The following is a 17842-nucleotide window of genomic DNA, read 5'->3' on the forward strand; positions in this document are numbered from 1 at the left end:
ATAGTACCTCAAGGTATTAAGCTCCTGGTGATACTATCCATTAGCAGAACCCAACTAGATGATATTGGGTAAGGAAGTCCTTATGCTATTGGGTAATGCAGTCCTTATCTGCATTCTATACAGATAAGCCTCAAGGGAATCAGAGCAGGGAAGAGAGGCAGAGAAAGAGTGGACTGACACAAGAAATATCTAGGAAAAATGACAAGATGTATAGAATTTGCTTTAAAATACTCCAGTCTCCTCCCCACCAAAACTGAATAAATGAAACAAAATTGGCAAAGTATCGATAATCATTGAATAGTATATATAGTGAAAACTATATAGGAATTTACTATATATTCCCTCTGCTTTTGTATGTTAGAAAATTCTCATAATTAAAAGTTAAAAAAATGATTTAGTCCCTTAAGCATGAACTGAAATATCATTTAATTATTTAACGTAAATCATATTCTTTCCTGATAGTTGAAATTCTTATATCCTCTCTCCAAGGCTTCTTTTTCGTGGTATTAAGAAGCATGGACCAATGTTCATTGCAGCACTATTTACAATAGCCAGGTCATGGAAGCAACCTAAATGCACATCAACAGATGAATGGATAAAGAAGATGTGGTACATATATACAATGGAATATTACTCAGCCATAAAAAGGAACGAAATTGGGCCATTTGTAGAGACATGGATGGACCTAGAAACTGTCATACAGAGTGACATAAGTCAGAAAGAGAAAAACAAATACCATATAGTAACGTATATATGTGGAATCTAGAAAAAATGGTACAGATGAACCAGTTTGCAAGGCAGAAATAGAGACACAGATGTAGAGAACAAACGTATGGACACCAAGGGGGAAGTGGGGCGGTGGTGGTGGTGGTGTGATGAATTGGAAGATTGGGATTGACATGTCTACACTGATATGTATAAAATAGATAACTAATAAGAACCTGCTGTATAAAAAAATTAATTAAATAAAATTCAGAAAAAAAGAAGCATGGGAAGTCAAATTAGTACATAACATGAAATCAGAGCAAAAGGAAAAAGACAATCTAGAGGGCTTTTTCAAACAAGCCAACTTTTTAAAAATCTGATCTTATCCATTATATGTTGATTCAATTAGTCCAAATTTAAAGCATTGGTGATGCCTTAAAATAATTTTAATTTATCTGCACTCTTCTTCTTCCACCATATTAAATGATATCTTCTCTATTTTTTTTTAAATCCTCTCTTGACCTATGTAAAGCAAGGCTAATAATATCCAATGTTTGGCACAAAGTAGTGCTCAATAAATATCACATATTATTATAAGATTGTGTTATTGAGGCAGACTGTGTCTTATTAATGTCTGTGGCTCAACAAATATTTTTTTTAACTGAAATTAGAATTAACAGGAAGATAGGGAATTCCTTGGCAGTCCAGTGGTTAGGACACGGTGCTTTCACTGATGGGCCCAGATTCAATCCTTGGTTGGGGAACTAAGATCCCAAGCAAGCAGCATGGCACAGCCAAAAAGATAAGGAAGGAAGGGAGGGAGGAAGGGAGGGAGGGAGGGAGGAAAGAAAGAAAGGAAGGAAGGAAGGGAGGGAGGAAGGAAGGAAGGAAACATATTACTGAGATAGAAGCAAAAAGTTCTCACAAAAATTTAACTGATTATATGTGACAGAGCACTAGATAAGTATCTTCCATTTTAGGATCCACTGATTGCTATGGACCTGTTTAAAGTTATAGTTTGGGTTTCCTCTCCACATAGGAAGCAGTGTATATAATAATAAGACATAACTGTTTCATATTATATTTAAATAATTCATGGCAAAGATTATAGAGACAGTCGCATTATAAATTTAGGACTTCATTTCTAAGAATCACCACTCAAAATAACTGATAATTTGTGATGGCTACACAACTCTGTGAATATAATAAAACCACTAAATTGTACACTTTAAAAGGGTGAATTTTATGGTATGTGAATTACATCTCAATAAACATTTGTAATAACTCTTTACAAAGCACTTCATCTGTATTCTCATTCGATCTTCACAACAAAACCCTAAATTAGTTATTTACCATAATATTATGATGAGGAAACTGAAGCTCAGAGAAGTTTAATGATTTAGCAATTTCCTCAAGATCTCACAGTAAGCATGGCGTAAGATGCAAACCCTCATTTTCAAATGCTAAATCCAGTGCTTTCACCAAACCTAGTATTATGTACTTCCTGCCTCACAGAAACAGGATATCTCTGAAATGCACAGAAGCAAAGTGGTTAAAATGGGGCCAACATTGCTGAGGAAGCCAGACTCTTCTAATCTTCCAACCTATGGAAGAGTCGTTCTTCCTCATGAAGACACTGGTCTTAGAACTGGAATTTTGAGATCTGGGTTTGCAAGATGCAGCTCTGTCACCCATACCAACAAACATTTATGTTGAAGGAAATGGGGTGGATTAATTAGTGATTTCTTGTTTCTGAAAACAGAGATTCATGTGATGTGAAATAATCACAAGTAATTAATTGGGTTTATTTTGCCCTTGTTCTTTAATTGAAAGAATTACCAAAATCCTTTTAATGACAATGTATATTATAATGTTATTAAAATTTCTAATCGAAGTCCAAAAGGCTAGTTTTCTACATGGCTTGTGCTAGTAAAAGTGAATTATCAGCAGAGCAATAAACAAAATATATTCACATTAATGAAAACTCAAGTAACTTCTAGTAAAGGGGAGCGATAAAAGGCGTTACACTCACAGAATTGATTTAAAAGCAACCTCTTTCAACAGCACTGAGCAAACAATAGTTTTAATTTACTCTAAATTCTTTCCTGATCAGGCACCAACACAGGAAAGAGGAAAGGCCTTCATCTTTCTACATAGTTTGTGTGTTTTCTGAAAAAAATTTATATTTTTTAATTCAGAGAATACCTACTGGCACCACAGAAAACTTGGGAGTTACGAAGAGAACTTTCATTAGTTATTAGACGGCTTCCCTGGTGGCACAGTGGTTGAGAGTCCGCCTGCCGATGCAGGGAACACGGGTTCGTGCCCCGGAAGATCCCACACGCCGCGGAGCGGTTGGGCCCATGAGCCATGGCCGCTGAGCCTGCGCGTCCGGAGCCTGTGCTCTGTAACGGGAGAGGCCACAACAGTGAGAAGCCCGCGTAACCGCAAAAAAAAAAAAAAAAAAAAGCTCTTTCATTAGTTATTAGAGGACAAATTGAGACTGGGAAGGAAAGCTGAGGAGAATCAGCAAGAATGACAGGGACGGAGTAAAGGGACAAAGTAGGTAATTAAATAGTTAATCCCACTAAGGAGACTGTAAGTAAAGAAAAAATATGGGAGACCTCTATAAGTTAATGATCACTCAAGAAAGCAGGTCTGCTTAACCACGAAACCAAGCAGGCTTGCATAGCAACCGAAGCAGGAGACATGACCCAAAACAATAAAACAATGGTGGCATGAGACTCACATCCTGCCCAGTGAACTCAGTAAATTAATGACCCCTAGGACATACTCTCTGCACACATAAAAAACAATACTTTATGGAAAAGTGACATTTCAAAGTGAAAGACCCTCACTGTACTGAGACCTGAAATAATTTTTCCATAGTGCCATGACAGTCCTGGCTTGACCATGTAGGGACAAGAAAACTCCCCTGCCCAACCTGCAGGAGGAGCTGATGATGGAAGCTTGACGTCTACTGAAGAATGAGGAAGAAGGCGGTTTTTCCCCCCCTCCCCACTTTTCCTTTTGATTATAAAACTGTAGCCCACTAAGTTCTCAGGGCACAGCATCCTCTCGCCTGCCCACTTGTAAGCCTCACAAGCATCCTATTCTAATAAATCACTTCTTATCTACCACTTCGCCTCTGGCTGAATTCTTTCCATGCCGAGACATAAAGGACCCGAGCTCCTTGGAGCCCCCCCAGAGATGCCACCTAGTGGTGTCAAGAACACCTTCCAAGCGCTCTATCACTTGAAGCTCGGGCTAATTATTCCTCTCATTTTAGCTCTTCTCTCACTTCTCTCCAGCCCTCAGAAATGTGGACTTGTGTTTCAGCAGAGCCCAGGGGAGGCAGAACTGAGGCTGGAGAGTGCTAAGGAATTTGCACCCCTCTCCCCCAACTAAATCATGACACCCATTCCATTGGCAGAAAACCACGACAGGTGCAAGGTCTGAGGAATCTCAGACATTCCCTCCCAGCTGCACCCACAAAGGGCCGCCCAAGGTGGGCGAGCTGTTGGGAGTGGGGGTCGGTGGCAAGACGTGCTCTTTCAACTTCAGCCTAGCACTTCTTGAACACTTCCTGTCTGCCAGGCTCTGTGCTACTTGCCTTCCATGCTTTTTTAAAACAAATCGATGAGGTGGGTCGTCTGACCCACAACTCTACGAGGTAAACGTCACAGGCAGGTGAAAAAAACTAAGGCTCAAGGAGACCCAGTTGCCTGCCCTTCTTCACACAGGTCAAGCCCTGGTTCGCTCTGAAATCTACTCCCCGCAAACCACCACCCAGCCCCACCCCCGACCTCCGCGTTGCACCTCCGTCACTTCCCGTCTTCTCAGTCGCCCCATAAATTAAACACGAGGTGGTTGGCCGAGATGAGCTTTAGCGGTCTTTCCAGCTTGCCGGCTTTACAGTTTTAGGAGCGGGGAAGGAAAACCCCTCAAGTTTCCCACGTCAAAGCACCTGTCCAAGCGCAAGGGGCGCGCGCCCTCCCGCTTAGCACTGGGAGAAGCGCGCCCGGCGTCGCCAGGGGTCCGGCGGTCCCAAGTCTAGCCTCTCGCAAAGGCGCGCGGCCGCCGCGCGCATGCGCAATGGCCTCCGGACGCGCGCCTTCCCTCCACTCCCTGCCCCACCCGCGCCTGCTTCCAGTCCCTGAGGGAAGCGGCGAGGGCGTGTGCTTGTCCGGCTCCTGCTGACCTTTGGCCCCTCAGCCAGTGCCCTCGCAGAGCTGTCCTCGTCGCCCCTCCTCCCCGGCTCTGGTAACAACACCCTAGCTCAGAGCCGGGGAGGGGAGGAGCCTTTCGCGTAGCGCCCCCGGTGCCTCCAGTAAGCCTAGAGTCGGCCCGCCCCGAGGGGCGTGAGGGGGCGGGGCTGAGGACTTAGGACTCCGGCCCATAGACCGCCTCCTGCCGAGCCAGAGCAGGCTTCCCAGTCTGGTGTTGAGAGAGCCATGACGGCGCTGCGGGGGCTCTGGCCCGAGATGCAGGACACCTGTATCTCGCTGGGGCTGATGCTGTCGATCGTGCTGTTCATGGGGCTGGCCCGCGTGGTCACCCGGCAGCAGCTGAACAGGCCCACTGCCCACGCCTTCGTCTTGGAGTTTCTGGCCACGTTCCAGCTCTGCTTCTGCACCCATGAGCTGCAACTGCTGAGCGAGCAGGAACCCCTGCACCCCACCTGGCCGCTGACGCTAACCTACTTCTTCTCGTTGGTGCATGGCCTGACTCTGGTGGGCACCTCAAGCAACCCGTGCGGCGTGATGATGCAGATGATGCTGGGGGGAATGTCCGCTGAGACGGGTGCGATGAGGCTGTTAGCTCAGCTGATTGGTGCCCTGTGCAGCAGGTACTGCATGGGCGCCCTGTGGAGCCTGGGACTGACCAAGTATCACGTCAGCGAGAGGAGCCTCGCTTGCAGGAATCCCATCCAAGTGGACTTGCCCAAAGCGGTCATCATAGAGGCCGTCTCCTCCTTTATCTTCCACAGCGCTTTGCTGCACTTCCAGGAGGTCCGAACCAAGCTTCGTATCCACCTGCTGTCAGCACTCATCACCTTTTTGGTCTATGCAGGTTTGTTATTCCCACAAAACACTTGGCATGTCCGGAGCTTCTATGACTTGAGGCTCTAAGTTCTTTGCCAAGATACATTTTAAGCCATTATGCCTCTGTGAAGTCAATATTGGTATCTCCGTAATTCTAATCATTTTGCAGCTCATTCTTTACCGATAGGGTCGAAATATTGATCCTCCATTCAGTGCTTTTTTTTTTTTAACACCCAGAGAAAGCCACTTCTGTGCTGAAACTGAGATCATGTGAGATATTGCCAAGGGTTCAAATATCCTACAAAGGGATTGTTGTAATGGTAGAAAGGAAAGATTACATCAGCTACCTCTTGCCAACTTGGTATAGATCCTTTCTGAGACTCTCACTGAAACATGATCCTGGGTGTCAAAAGTTCCTTCCAATTTAAAGCACAAGCTACCTGATTGGTTAGTAGTAAGAGTGGGAAGTAGAAATTCTGTAGTTCTATTTCTTAGTTCTTTTTCTACAAAATTACTTAAAATCATTTATCTCCTTAATAATTCATCTTGAGTTATAAGTGAATTTTTAATGGCCTATCAAGAAAGATGTGTTTTAAAATCAAAACGTGCTTGAAATCAAAGACGCTTTTTAAAAACTAATAATTCTTGAGAATCTGTTGATTTCTTGTAAACCATTTGTTCACCTTGACAGATCTCAGATTTAGTGGATAATCTGAATATTCCAAATGGGACAAGAAAATCCAAAAAACAAAAGTTTGATGATGAAGTGTGTTATTTTAAATGATCACGACAAAATATTTCATTAGGACTATATCTGAATTCTAAGATGTTTTGGAGGCAGGAATCTAATAAAAGGAATTAGTAGTAAGAATCAGTCTTCTGCCCACTGAAAGAGAAACTATGAGTAGACGCAAACCTCAAGATAAGGAATTTTAAACATATGCTCGACTTCCTAGGTAGAAATGAAAGAATTTCCAATCCATTTCAATTTCTTTAGATCTAGTACCATTTTTTTTGTAGAGGCAGATGGAAGTAAATGGTATAGGAGAGAAGGAAGGATTTATGCATATCTGAGGGGTTGATGAGTAGTTGCTTATTAAAGTTTTAGGTTTGGGCCAAAGCAGAAACATCCCTTGAAAAAAGTTATGCCACAATTTAGCTCTGTACTTATATAATTAGAAGTGGTAAACATTTAAAAGATGTTTTAAGTTAATAAAATGTTATACACAGTTCCTCCTCCCTCTCTTGATTATCTTTAAATTGGTATTCTTCCTATTTTTGTACTTTTAATACATATTTATGATTTCATAATAATACTGTATATATTAGCCAATACCTATTTTATAAGTGACAAAGATTTTGAGAGAAGAGAAACAAGATAATAATTGAAGTTATACATAAATATAAGGAGAGTTATTAGAAAGAACCCATAAAATAACAATTTAAGGTGTCCAAAAACACTGCTCTTTTTCTTCCCCTCACACTATTGACATCAACATTGCTGAAATGAGGATACTAATTGGTAGGGGAGGAGGAGAGAGTGAAGGGATCACTATAGCAGTGGTTCTCAACATTCTCTCTGCATTACAGTCACCTAGGGAGTGTTTTAAACATACCCATATCTGGGTGCCAAGATTAAGATTTAATTGCTGTGGGAAGGGGCCTAGGCAATAGTAGATTTTAAATTTTCCCAGGTGATCCCAATATGAACCACTGCTCCAGTCTAGACTTTGCTGGCCATTTCAGTAGCCACTAGTCACATATGGTTATTTAGGTATAAATCAACTAAAATTAAATATTTACTTCTTCAGTTGCTATAGCCACATTTCAAGTACTCAATAGCCATATGTGGCTAGTGGGTACAATATTGGGCAGTGCTGGAGGCTGTTTGCAGGGACAGAACCTAACAATTATTTAGCACTGTTACAGAAATTGATACCCTATTATGATCTTCCTTTTCTGCCAATATAAGGGAGATAAGAATATTCATTGGGCAACATGCCAAGCATGTAGGAAATTTATATGAGTTATCCTAGTTAATCCTTACAGCAACCCACTGATGAATACATTATTCCCATTTTTATGTAAGTGAGGCTCAGAAAAGTGAAATGACCTGTCCAAGGTCACACAGCTAGAATGTGCTGGAACCATGGTTTAAACTGACACTAAAGCTTATACTCATTTCATTATCAGCATTTCTACAGCATATTCCTCAAAAGTAACAAAAATATATACATACAATTGAATATTGTTCAGCCATGAAAAGGAATGAAGTTCTGATACACACTACGATAGGAATGAACCTTGAAAACATTATGCTAAGCAAAATAAGCCAGACACAAAGGGACAAATGTTATATGACTCCACTTACATGAAATATTCAGAATAGGCAAATTCATAGAGTCAGAAAGTAGAATAGAGGTTACCATGGGCTGGGTAGCAGGGAGGAATAGGGACTTTTTGTTTAATGGGTACAAAGTTTCTGTTTGGGGTGATGGAAAAGTTTTGGAAATAGTGGTGATGATTGAACATTGTGACTGTAATTAATGCCATGAATATACACTTTTAAATGGTTAAAATGGCATATTTTATGTTATGTATATTTTAGCATAACTTAAAAAAATTTAAGTCACAAAAGGATTCTGTTGCCAAGTAAATTTGGCAAACACTGGATTAAACAGATTTTCTAATTTAAGACTTCACAGAGCCTTTACTATGCGACTGTTTATTGTGAAACTCCAACAAGAGAAGCATGTGGAACACAGTTTTTCAAACTTATGGAATCCTTTTGTCTAGGAGTGTGTAGCAGAAGAGAACATACTTTGGGAAGTGCTGCACGAAGCCATGTCACTCCCATTTTTTCTATGGATATAAGTCATAACTTTAGATCAGTTATTCTAAATAGAGTGAACTGTTTGGGGACTAGCTGAGTGTGTGTCTTACCAGGCAGAGGTGAGGCTTTTGTAGGAAGGAGTTAAGAATGGATAGGGAAGGAAAGTCAGGGGAAGCATCTGCTAAATCAGGCATCGTTACAAGTTACTTTGATATGTCTTTTTTTTTTTTTTAAACTTCTAAGATACTATTAGTACTGGTTTGGCTAAGTTGCATGCTGGGATATTTCCTTAATCACTTGCATTTTGAGGACACTAATACAGGTCACATCAAAAGAACTGATAATTTAAGATTACAGAACATAACTGTCCAGCAGCATAGCCACAGGCTCCTTGGATAGCCAATGATCAAGCGTCTGATGGTGTAGTTATTGATTTAGCACCCTGCACTTTGATGTGCAGATGGAAGCCACTGATGTCATTACCACTTATCATGTATTGACTTCCCAAATAAAGTAAAAAAACCTGTGATTTATTAACATATTAAAGCTATAAAACTATTAATGCAAATTTCAAGCAAATCTTCCTTAATTTAGGTTTTGGGAGAATTTGGTTCAATGACCAGGGTAAGAGAGAACTGCATTCATTTTTAAATTAATTACATATTGGGAAAAAAATCTGTTATTTTACATATTCAAATAGGCTGTCTTTATTACTGTACCCTGTTCATTTCCTTTGTAGAATTTTTAAATTATATACTTGTTTTCTGATGTAATGCCTGTCTTCCTCCACCAGACAGTAAGCTTTATGAGTACAGAGACTAAAATTGTTTTATTCATTGTTATAACTAGGACTTAGCATGGTGTCACCTGTTACAAATAAATACTCATTATTTTTAGAATGAGTGAATGAATTAGCAAATACTCTATTCATTTAAAAATAGAAAGAAGTAATACATATCTGGGTATTCCATATTTTATGTCTAAGAGCTTTCAAAATAAGCCTAATATACTGTTTGAAGTAACTGCATTTTTACTTCATTTCTTTACTCCATTCAGGAGGTTTTTGTATCCTTCTAAGTCACGAAGAATTTGGGTAAGATTATTTGTCAAAGGAGAAGGGAACTAAGTCCTTTACATATGTTTATTTTTAATACAATAACCATATGAAATAGGTGTCAATTTACAAATGAAAAACAGCTTCAAACGAAGTTCCAAAACTTTTTTTTTTTAATCATGCCAGTATAATATAGTGGTTAAGCACACAGCCTTGGAGTTGGACTGTGTCCATAGGAGAGATAACGTAATTTAGGTCTCAGTTTCCTCATCTTTAAAATGGAGAATAATACTACCTATCTCTTCAGACTATGATGAATAATAATGTATTCCAAGTTCTTCCCAAAGTAACTGGCACAAATGTTCTGGTCACTGGAAAGGCCTAGCTTCCATTATGAATTAGTTAATTGACATTCTAGCTTTTACACGAGTCTTACATGATTTTAACTAGTGTCATTCTGTCACAGAGAATTTGATTCCCTTTAGGAGTACTGAGAAACATTAGTGCCTATAATTATCAGATTTGGGACTCAGTCTTTGTGGTAATTTCACCAAGGTCATACTGTCTTCTAAAACTCTTGGCAGTCAGCCAGCTGGATCTCCCTGTTGATACCTCTTCTTCAACATATGTTATGGCTTCTCCCCTCCAGACATCAATAAATAGTAACTCATTTTTCAAAGCCATTTTCTGTAAGTTCTGTGCCTGATGGATGATTCTTACTTTTTGAATAATTCACATTTAATTACACAATACATGAATGTGTTATTTTTGTAAAAAATGGAAATATTACCAATGAGACTTTTGATTGCCATCCTTCATGCCTGTCCCCTCTCCTTCCCTGCCTACTCTTCTCACCAGTGTAGTCCTCTGTGCATGCATATGTGTCCTTCCAAATTCTTACGTGCATTTATTATACGTATAGATAGGACCCTATAGAAACTATTATGTGGTCATGTTAACACGAAAGGTATCATACTTTACTTTCTGCAGTTTGCTTTGTTTAGTGGTGTGGTTCAGTGATATTGTCTTGGAGATCTATATTAGTAAAGAGATTTCACTTATTTCAGTACTGAATGGTATTCCAAATTAATAACTAAGTTGTATACTTAGCTACCTTCTTCTGAATGGACATTTAGGTTTTTCCCAGTTCATTGCTACTATAAGTAAACAATCTTATGTGTGTCTACTAGTATACAAGTACCAGTAGTTCTCCAGGACAGTGGTTTTCAATACGACAGTTTTGCCCCCCGCCCCCCCAGGGGACTTTTGGCAATGTCTGGAGACATTTGTGGTTGTTACAAGGTGGGAGATGGATGTGCAACTGGCACCTAGTGGGTGAAGGCTAGGAATGCTGCTAAAAATCCTACAATGCAAAGGACAACTCCCAACAAAGAATTACCCAGTCTAAATCATCAAAGCCAATGCCACATTTTGGGCCTTTTGTTGACACAATGGATTTCTGAATCAGTTAACTTATCCTTAAAATAACAGTAATTTATTATTTTTCATGACTTTGTGGATTAGATTGGAAATTCCTGAGATCATATAGCTGGACAGTTAGTATGTCTGGAAGAGCCAAGGTGCTTCACTCGTCCAGCAGTTGGTACCAACAGCCATCTAAGATGCCTCAGTTTTCTTCCCTGTGGCCTCTCATCCTCCAGCTCACTTACATGGTCAGGACATTGTTCCAAGAGAGTAAAAAGTGGAAACCGACGATGGCTTTATTGAGACCTGAACCTAGAATTCACTCAGCGTTGCTTCTCACATTCAGAATTCACATAGCATCACTTCTGCTGCATTCTATTTGTCACTGCAAGTTGCAAAGCCAATCCATATCCACGACAGGGGAATAGACTGTACCTCTGGGTAGGAGGGGCAGCTTCTACCAAGTCACACTGAGCAGAATTGGTGATGTAAGGGTTAGAAGATAAGTGTGAAGTAGTTGGAGTTTTAGAATGGTATAAAACTGACTGACAGTGTTCTTAGACCTAATGGAGATACCAAAGACCTAATGGGAAAACTGAAGCAAACTAATTATGAGGGCAATGATTCAGTCTATTTTTATTGATAAATGCTGAAAAAAAATCACAGGTCACTTATATTATCACCGCACATATTATATTATAAAGATCTGTGTGAATCCTTATATTTTTATCCATGGTGTCCAGAACATAAGAACTCAGTAATTTTTTGTGGAATTAAGCTGAAATGACCACATGCCAACCAAACAATTCTGTTGGCCCTCGGCAGTTGCAGGTTTAACATTCCAAGATTTGACTATTCAAGAGTGGTCCGGAAGGTCCATGATGTGATGTCATTTATAACTGCTGAGGCATAAATATGAATCATGCTGTGAGGCTGGTATGCTAAAAAGGACTCTTAGCCATGGAGTGAACTCAGTTCAGTGTCAACATCTTTACCTCCACACAGCTTCAATGTTTTCAGCCTATCAGGAGTGAAATCTCATTAGTGAAATCTTATGAAAGGGTCTCTTAATTTCCAAATTTACTTCACTGCATTTTATAAAGACAATTAACATGCTATAGTGGCATATGTCCACGTAAAATTTGTGAAGATCTCCGGATCTGTAGCTGTGGCTGAGTCAGAGGCAGACAAGTGTGCCAAAGCTTCCACTTGGAACAACCACCAGAAATGTCTCTATCTCAGGGATACAATTAGAATATGTTTTGAAAAGCTGAGCCACAGTTCAGGTGAGAACCACTGGACAGGCAGTCCAACCTCTTTTGCCTTTCCTTACTTGCTATGTAGCCAGAACTATAAGCTCCTGGGCCCCATCTCAGAGAGAGACCCTGTGCAGAGCTGGACCATGAATCCTGAAAAGTAGTCAACAGTTAGAATTTGTGCTTATCTTTCACGACTACTCAGTCACTTTTTTTTATTTTTAAAAATTTTGTAACCACTTTATTGAGATATAATTCACATACCACTCACAGTCACTTCTTCAGGGCTCTGCTGCCAAGTAAAAATGGAGTCAATGATAATGCTGTGGTCCATTTTTTGTTTTCAAAGCAAAGGTACTTCTGCTCAAGAGGATCTTGGGGTATTGTACCCATTTTAAATGTACTTTAGTCTTATTTTTATTATTATTCACTCATTTAAGTTGATGAATGTTAAGAAGGGCAGCCAAATCTCCTGTTTTATAAAACTGTAGGAACAATAACAGAGCAGGTTAACTTTCAATGTGCATTTTATAATATACTATAGGAAAAGCATTGGATTAAAATTCTTAATGTCCTTTGTCCCCCCCCACCCCCGCTTTTTTGCACCTGGCATATTATAATCTATAATCTATTTTTATCCTCTATGCCAGGTGATTCTGCAAAGGAAGATTACAGAATAAGAATACTTAAATACCTAAAATGAAATAGTTACATTTAGTAATCCCTCTATTTCTAGTTGCCAGAAAATGTAAGATATATGGTTTGGTATCATTCTGTTTAAAATGTATTACAGGAGGAAGTCTAACAGGAGCTGTATTTAATCCAGCTTTGGCACTTTCACTACATTTCAAGTGTTTTGATGAAGCATTCCTTCAATTTTTTATAGTATATTGGCTGGCTCCTTCTTTAGGTAAGCATATTTTTATTTAATATAATTAAAAGATTAGAATATTTTAAATATGATATGGAATGTCACTGTAACATGTCAATTTCCAAAGCCAGAGTAGGGACAGAAAAGAAAAAAGGTAGGAAATGTTATGCCTGAAGTAACATTTTATTTTGTGCAGTATCCTTTAAAACTGTTTTTATCTTCAAAGAAACAAATTACCTAGTTAAGGATAGTCAGTTTGAGGTCTGATACCACTTTAAGAATCCCTCAGATATGAGGGCAAAAAAGTGAGAAGTAATTACTTCCTTTAAAAAATAATCTTTTTTTTTGCTAAAGGAATTTGTTTTTTTCCAGTTTGTGAGCGCCAAATAAAATACTATTTAGTTCATTTGACTCATTTTACAGAAGGGCATCTCATGAAACAATGCAGAACTATAATAAATGTAGTTTTAAAATTTTCCACAAGTTGCATTCCTGTTCTCTCTATCTGGATCAGATATGTAAAACTCCTCTTTTCAGGTAGGTCAAATAACATAAAGAAGTTATAAAATAACTGTAATCATGATATGCATTTCCTTATATAAGTTATCAGCATTTCTTGATTTTGTTTAGTCATCTGTTTTAAGCCTGACTATAATTCATAACTATAAATGAATATGAGGATAGCTGGCCTTCTGTTAGTTCATCTTTCTTTTTATCCGGTTTGCATTTTGTTTCTTGTTGCTCATTTCTTTAAAAAAAAAAAAGGGGGGTGGGGAGGAGGGTACTTATAGGAGAGAACACAGGCATAACAGGTTTGAATAGCCATCATACTTCACTCCTTCCATTCCTTCCATTCGTTTCATTTAGGAATTTTCCTCACATTTAGTATCTATTATGCTCAGCAATATCTATAGGCCTAAACATGAAGAATATCAGAGAAAACCTGTATTTTAAAATGCTAATAATGGTAGCTTTTTCTCATCCATTGATTACTAGTATTTTCCAATAAGTTCTTTAAATTTTCTCTGCTCTTAATTTTTAAGAAGTAAAAAAGGTCACTGAAGTTCATGAAGAAGTTAAAAACATCACTAATTGGACAGGTCTACTGAAGTTTTTATATGGAAAAATTCTCTTAATATGTCTTATTTGAAATGAACATATATTATTAACATTATATATTTGTTAATGTGCTCCAACTACAATTTTAACAGTAGGCCCATGATACTAAGGAATTATGTCATTCACTACTTGAAAAACAACTAAAAAGTAGGCCTTTCCAAAAGAATTTTAAAAGAAAAAAGAAACAGAAGTCATTGCCATTCTCTGTAAAAAGACCATGACTTTTTTAAACACATTTTCTAGCCTAAATCACTTGATAACTTCTTCCTGGAAGAACATACTGGAAAAAAGTCTCATGACAGATTAAAAAAAAAAGGAGCAATCACTTCTGCCCCTTTAGCAAATATACAGACCAGCGAGTAGTAGGGTAGGAACACAGAGTATATTCTCTTCCTGACAGTGTGGTGCAAACAGGAAGAGAACATTACTTGTTGCCGTTACCAAAACATTTTAAAGAACCACTTATCCAAAAAACAATCCAAATACGTAAATGAAAAACAAATACACTTTTATTTCTTTACTTCCTATCCAAGGGATCTTTTAAAAATGGGATTGGGATCAAACTTTTCTGCAATTATGTATGGCCCTAATTAGCCTGTTGAAAATATACATTCAAAGATTCTTCCTTTGTTAACCTAAGGATTTCCTAGCTTTTTGTAAACAGACCCAAATAAAATTTCTGTTCTAGTTTTTCATTTAAAGAGCCATGTTCCTATACTGCTTTCACAGGTTTGTGAATGAGAAACAATATAGAAATAATTCGATAGGTGTGGATAAAAGACATGTGACTAAATGGCAGTTTTTAGAATACTGAATTCTGGCTTGCCACTGACTTTTGTCATACACTGAAATTACATTCCCATTGGGAAAAGGAATGGCCTCAAATGAAATAAGGTCACTATTAAACTCAAAGAAGGATAAGAAAAATAAATTTTATTTTTACAAGAGTCATTCAAAGAACTAAGTAAGAGATGAGGAGTCAAAGCAAACACACACTAGGCAGTGCCACAGAGTGTGACAGAGGAGAGTAATTGCAAGATACCTATCTTCTTTCCCTTTTTGACCAAGCAGGGAGCACACTATTCTTGGAAGACATGGTCCTTGTTCTTTCTTGTTTCTCTTCATAGTGGAGATAATTATAATTCCTTTAATGGGCCCTGCTATCTTCCCCAATTAATAAAATGTTAGAAATGTGACTATAAGAATGTATATAGAATTAATTCTCTAGCTTACACATTTCATATAATAAAAATTTGCAAATTCTATTTGCTTCTATGAAACTGCAACTCCATTTTTAGAAAGTTTTAAATGTAATGTCTTATTTTCTAGCTCTGACTTTATAAAGAAAATGTCAAATTTTGTGGATTTATTAACAGACTGTTTCTGACTTTTAAAAAAATCTAAAGCCTTTGTTTGCAAATCAGATTCATCTTTCAAAAATATGTTAAGCTATCCAAATGCTAGTCAAACCTTAAGGTTTCCTCTCGTTAGCAAACAGGAGTAAACTATCAAATCTGCATGTGACAAAAACACATTCTTAATCTAAGTTTAAACTGATTTAGAGCTTTAAGCCTACATACCTTAAGATAAAAACATTAACCACTGCAGACTTCTCTGTTAGACAGTGATTTGAGTCCTGTGCCTAAATCTCCTCTGTCCCTATTTCCCACTGAAAAATTTTAAATCTTAAAAAATGGTTTTTAAAAAAATCACACTGTTTACATATATATACATATATATATATGCTAGTTTAGATTTATCTGGCATGACCTCAAAAATGAAGATTTGCTAATGTGATTTTTTTAAAAACATATTTATATTTAAGATTTAAAACGTCAACTGAAGTTTTCTTTCAGATACTCTGCTTATTAATACAGCTCTAAAAGCTATTAATCGTTGAGACTAAAATGGAGACACAAGTCCAGAGTTTCTCACTCAGCAAGTCAGTAATGAAGCCAGAACTAGAACTCCAGATCTATTTTATTTATCCTTTGAATTCATTGTTTAGATCCTATTGGTTTTTCCAAGTACATACTGTTTTTAAGGATTCATCGTTGAAGAAAAATAATGTGAGAATATTATATTTTAAAACACCTACATGTTTCATGTAGAACTGATGTAGCTAATTCTCTTAAACATAGCTCTACAAATCTCTAGGTATGTAACTGTATATAATCTTAAATTATAACCACTGAATGATTATGAACTTCCTTAGGGATTGTTTTGTTTTTACTGTATTTTTCTTTCAGGTATATTGCTGATGATTTTGATGTTCAGTTTTTTCCTTCCATGGCTGTATAACAACCACACAATTAATAAAAAGGAGTAACTATTCTAAAAGACTCAGACTAAGTTTCAGGACAGTCAAGATGGATGTGATAAAGATTTTATCACCTAATATTCACACACTGGCTGCACTGGATTCGTCAATGTTATCTTCCTTTGAAGAAACTGCCTTAGAGTTTTCATCACTGGGACTTAAAAAAAATTACTGTGAAAATGAGGTATCCTGTGTTTTTCAGTTAAGACTTGTTCTTTTAAGCGTGTATTAAATGCTGCTAGAAAAGACTCTTTAAATATAAATCTCAAGTGATAATTGTTAATTTTGATGAAAAAGAAATTGAGTACAGGGTGAGAAGGGAAGGGAAGGGAAGGGAAAGTGATGGTAGGACCAAGAAAGAGTACGTGTATCATGTGTCACCTGAATGAACAAGATTTTTAACCAAAGTTCAAACAGTCATGCTTACAAAACTGGAGAGAGGATACTTTTCAGCCACTACCTCACACAGTGATACCATCAGCAGTGTCATCTTTCAATAGGAAAGTTGCTTTTGGAAGTAGATTATATACCTACTCATACTCAAGGGGGTTCCTGAATTTTAAATATATTCTAATCTAAAATATTTTCTCTAAATAGACAATCTCACTAGCTTTAGGCAAACTGTCATTCTTTAGTAGAATAAAGCACTCATACAAGGTGTACGCTTTTCACATTCTCATCGGACTAAACAGCTACCTTATGAAGTAGGCAGGGCATGTATTTTTAATCTCCAGTTTACAGATAAGGAAAGGAAGTCTAGAAGGGGGTTTACTGCTTTGCCCAAGGTCAAATACAGCCAAATACCATCTTTAAACTTCTACTTCAATACAAAAAAATATTCTCCGTCATCATTAAGACTAAAGGAAAATTGAAGATTTTAAAGAAACATTAAATACTTTATAATGTTACAATCTGTTTAGGAATTAACAGCGGGTTTTTTTAGGCTTAAAGAACCTTCAAGTTTTCCTCTATTAGAAGCTTTCTTTTATTGTATGTCTACTTTTTATTAAAAGTTCAGATGATAAAAGGTTAAGTATGTTTCTCTTCAAAGGAATTCCATTATCAGAGTTAAAACTGAAAGCAAAAAAAAAAAGCGGGGTGGGGGGCGAAATAAGATCTGTTTGAGTAATAATCAATTAAGCAACTGATAAACTGCCAGGTGATCTAAGTGCTGCTTGGTGATCAGCCTGTGATAGTCACTCCCTTTACACCTG

The 17842-nt window shown here is 37.8% G+C and overlaps 2 protein-coding genes across 3 annotated transcripts in view; one reads left to right on the forward strand and one right to left on the reverse strand.

Annotated features, from left to right (window-relative positions):
• Positions 1-3988: 3988 nt before the first annotated feature.
• AQP11 (aquaporin 11) lies at positions 3989-16904 on the forward strand. Its single transcript, XM_027083488.1, has 3 exons — positions 3989-5778; positions 13112-13228; positions 16558-16904. Exons 1-3 carry the CDS (start codon positions 5160-5162, stop codon positions 16635-16637), a joined length of 816 nt encoding a protein of 271 aa, XP_026939289.1. The 5' UTR covers positions 3989-5159; the 3' UTR covers positions 16638-16904.
• The window catches only part of CLNS1A (chloride nucleotide-sensitive channel 1A), a 34674-nt gene continuing 28570 nt past the window's right edge, over positions 11739-17842 (reverse strand). For both annotated transcript variants that reach the window (XM_027083490.1, XM_027083492.1), the window contains one exon: positions 11739-12803. The gene's annotated coding sequence lies outside the window, so the exon portion shown is untranslated. The remainder of the gene's footprint in view (positions 12804-17842) is intronic.

This window comes from Aethalodelphis obliquidens, unplaced genomic scaffold (genome assembly GCF_003676395.1).
Source record: "Aethalodelphis obliquidens isolate GAN/ISIS:26980383/991018 unplaced genomic scaffold, ASM367639v1 scaffold50, whole genome shotgun sequence".
Lineage (NCBI taxonomy): Eukaryota > Metazoa > Chordata > Mammalia > Artiodactyla > Delphinidae > Aethalodelphis > Aethalodelphis obliquidens.

Bases quoted from the DNA above. Each gene is read 5' to 3' on its own strand.
- AQP11 (XM_027083488.1), top strand. From the start codon at position 5,160: ATGACGGCGCTGCGGGGGCTCTGGCCCGAGATGCAGGACACCTGTATC. The intron at 5,779-13,111 runs GTTTGTTATTCC...AATGTATTACAG, and splicing joins CACCTTTTTGGTCTATGCAG to GAGGAAGTCTAACAGGAGCT. The intron at 13,229-16,557 runs GTAAGCATATTT...TTTTTCTTTCAG, and splicing joins TTGGCTGGCTCCTTCTTTAG to GTATATTGCTGATGATTTTG.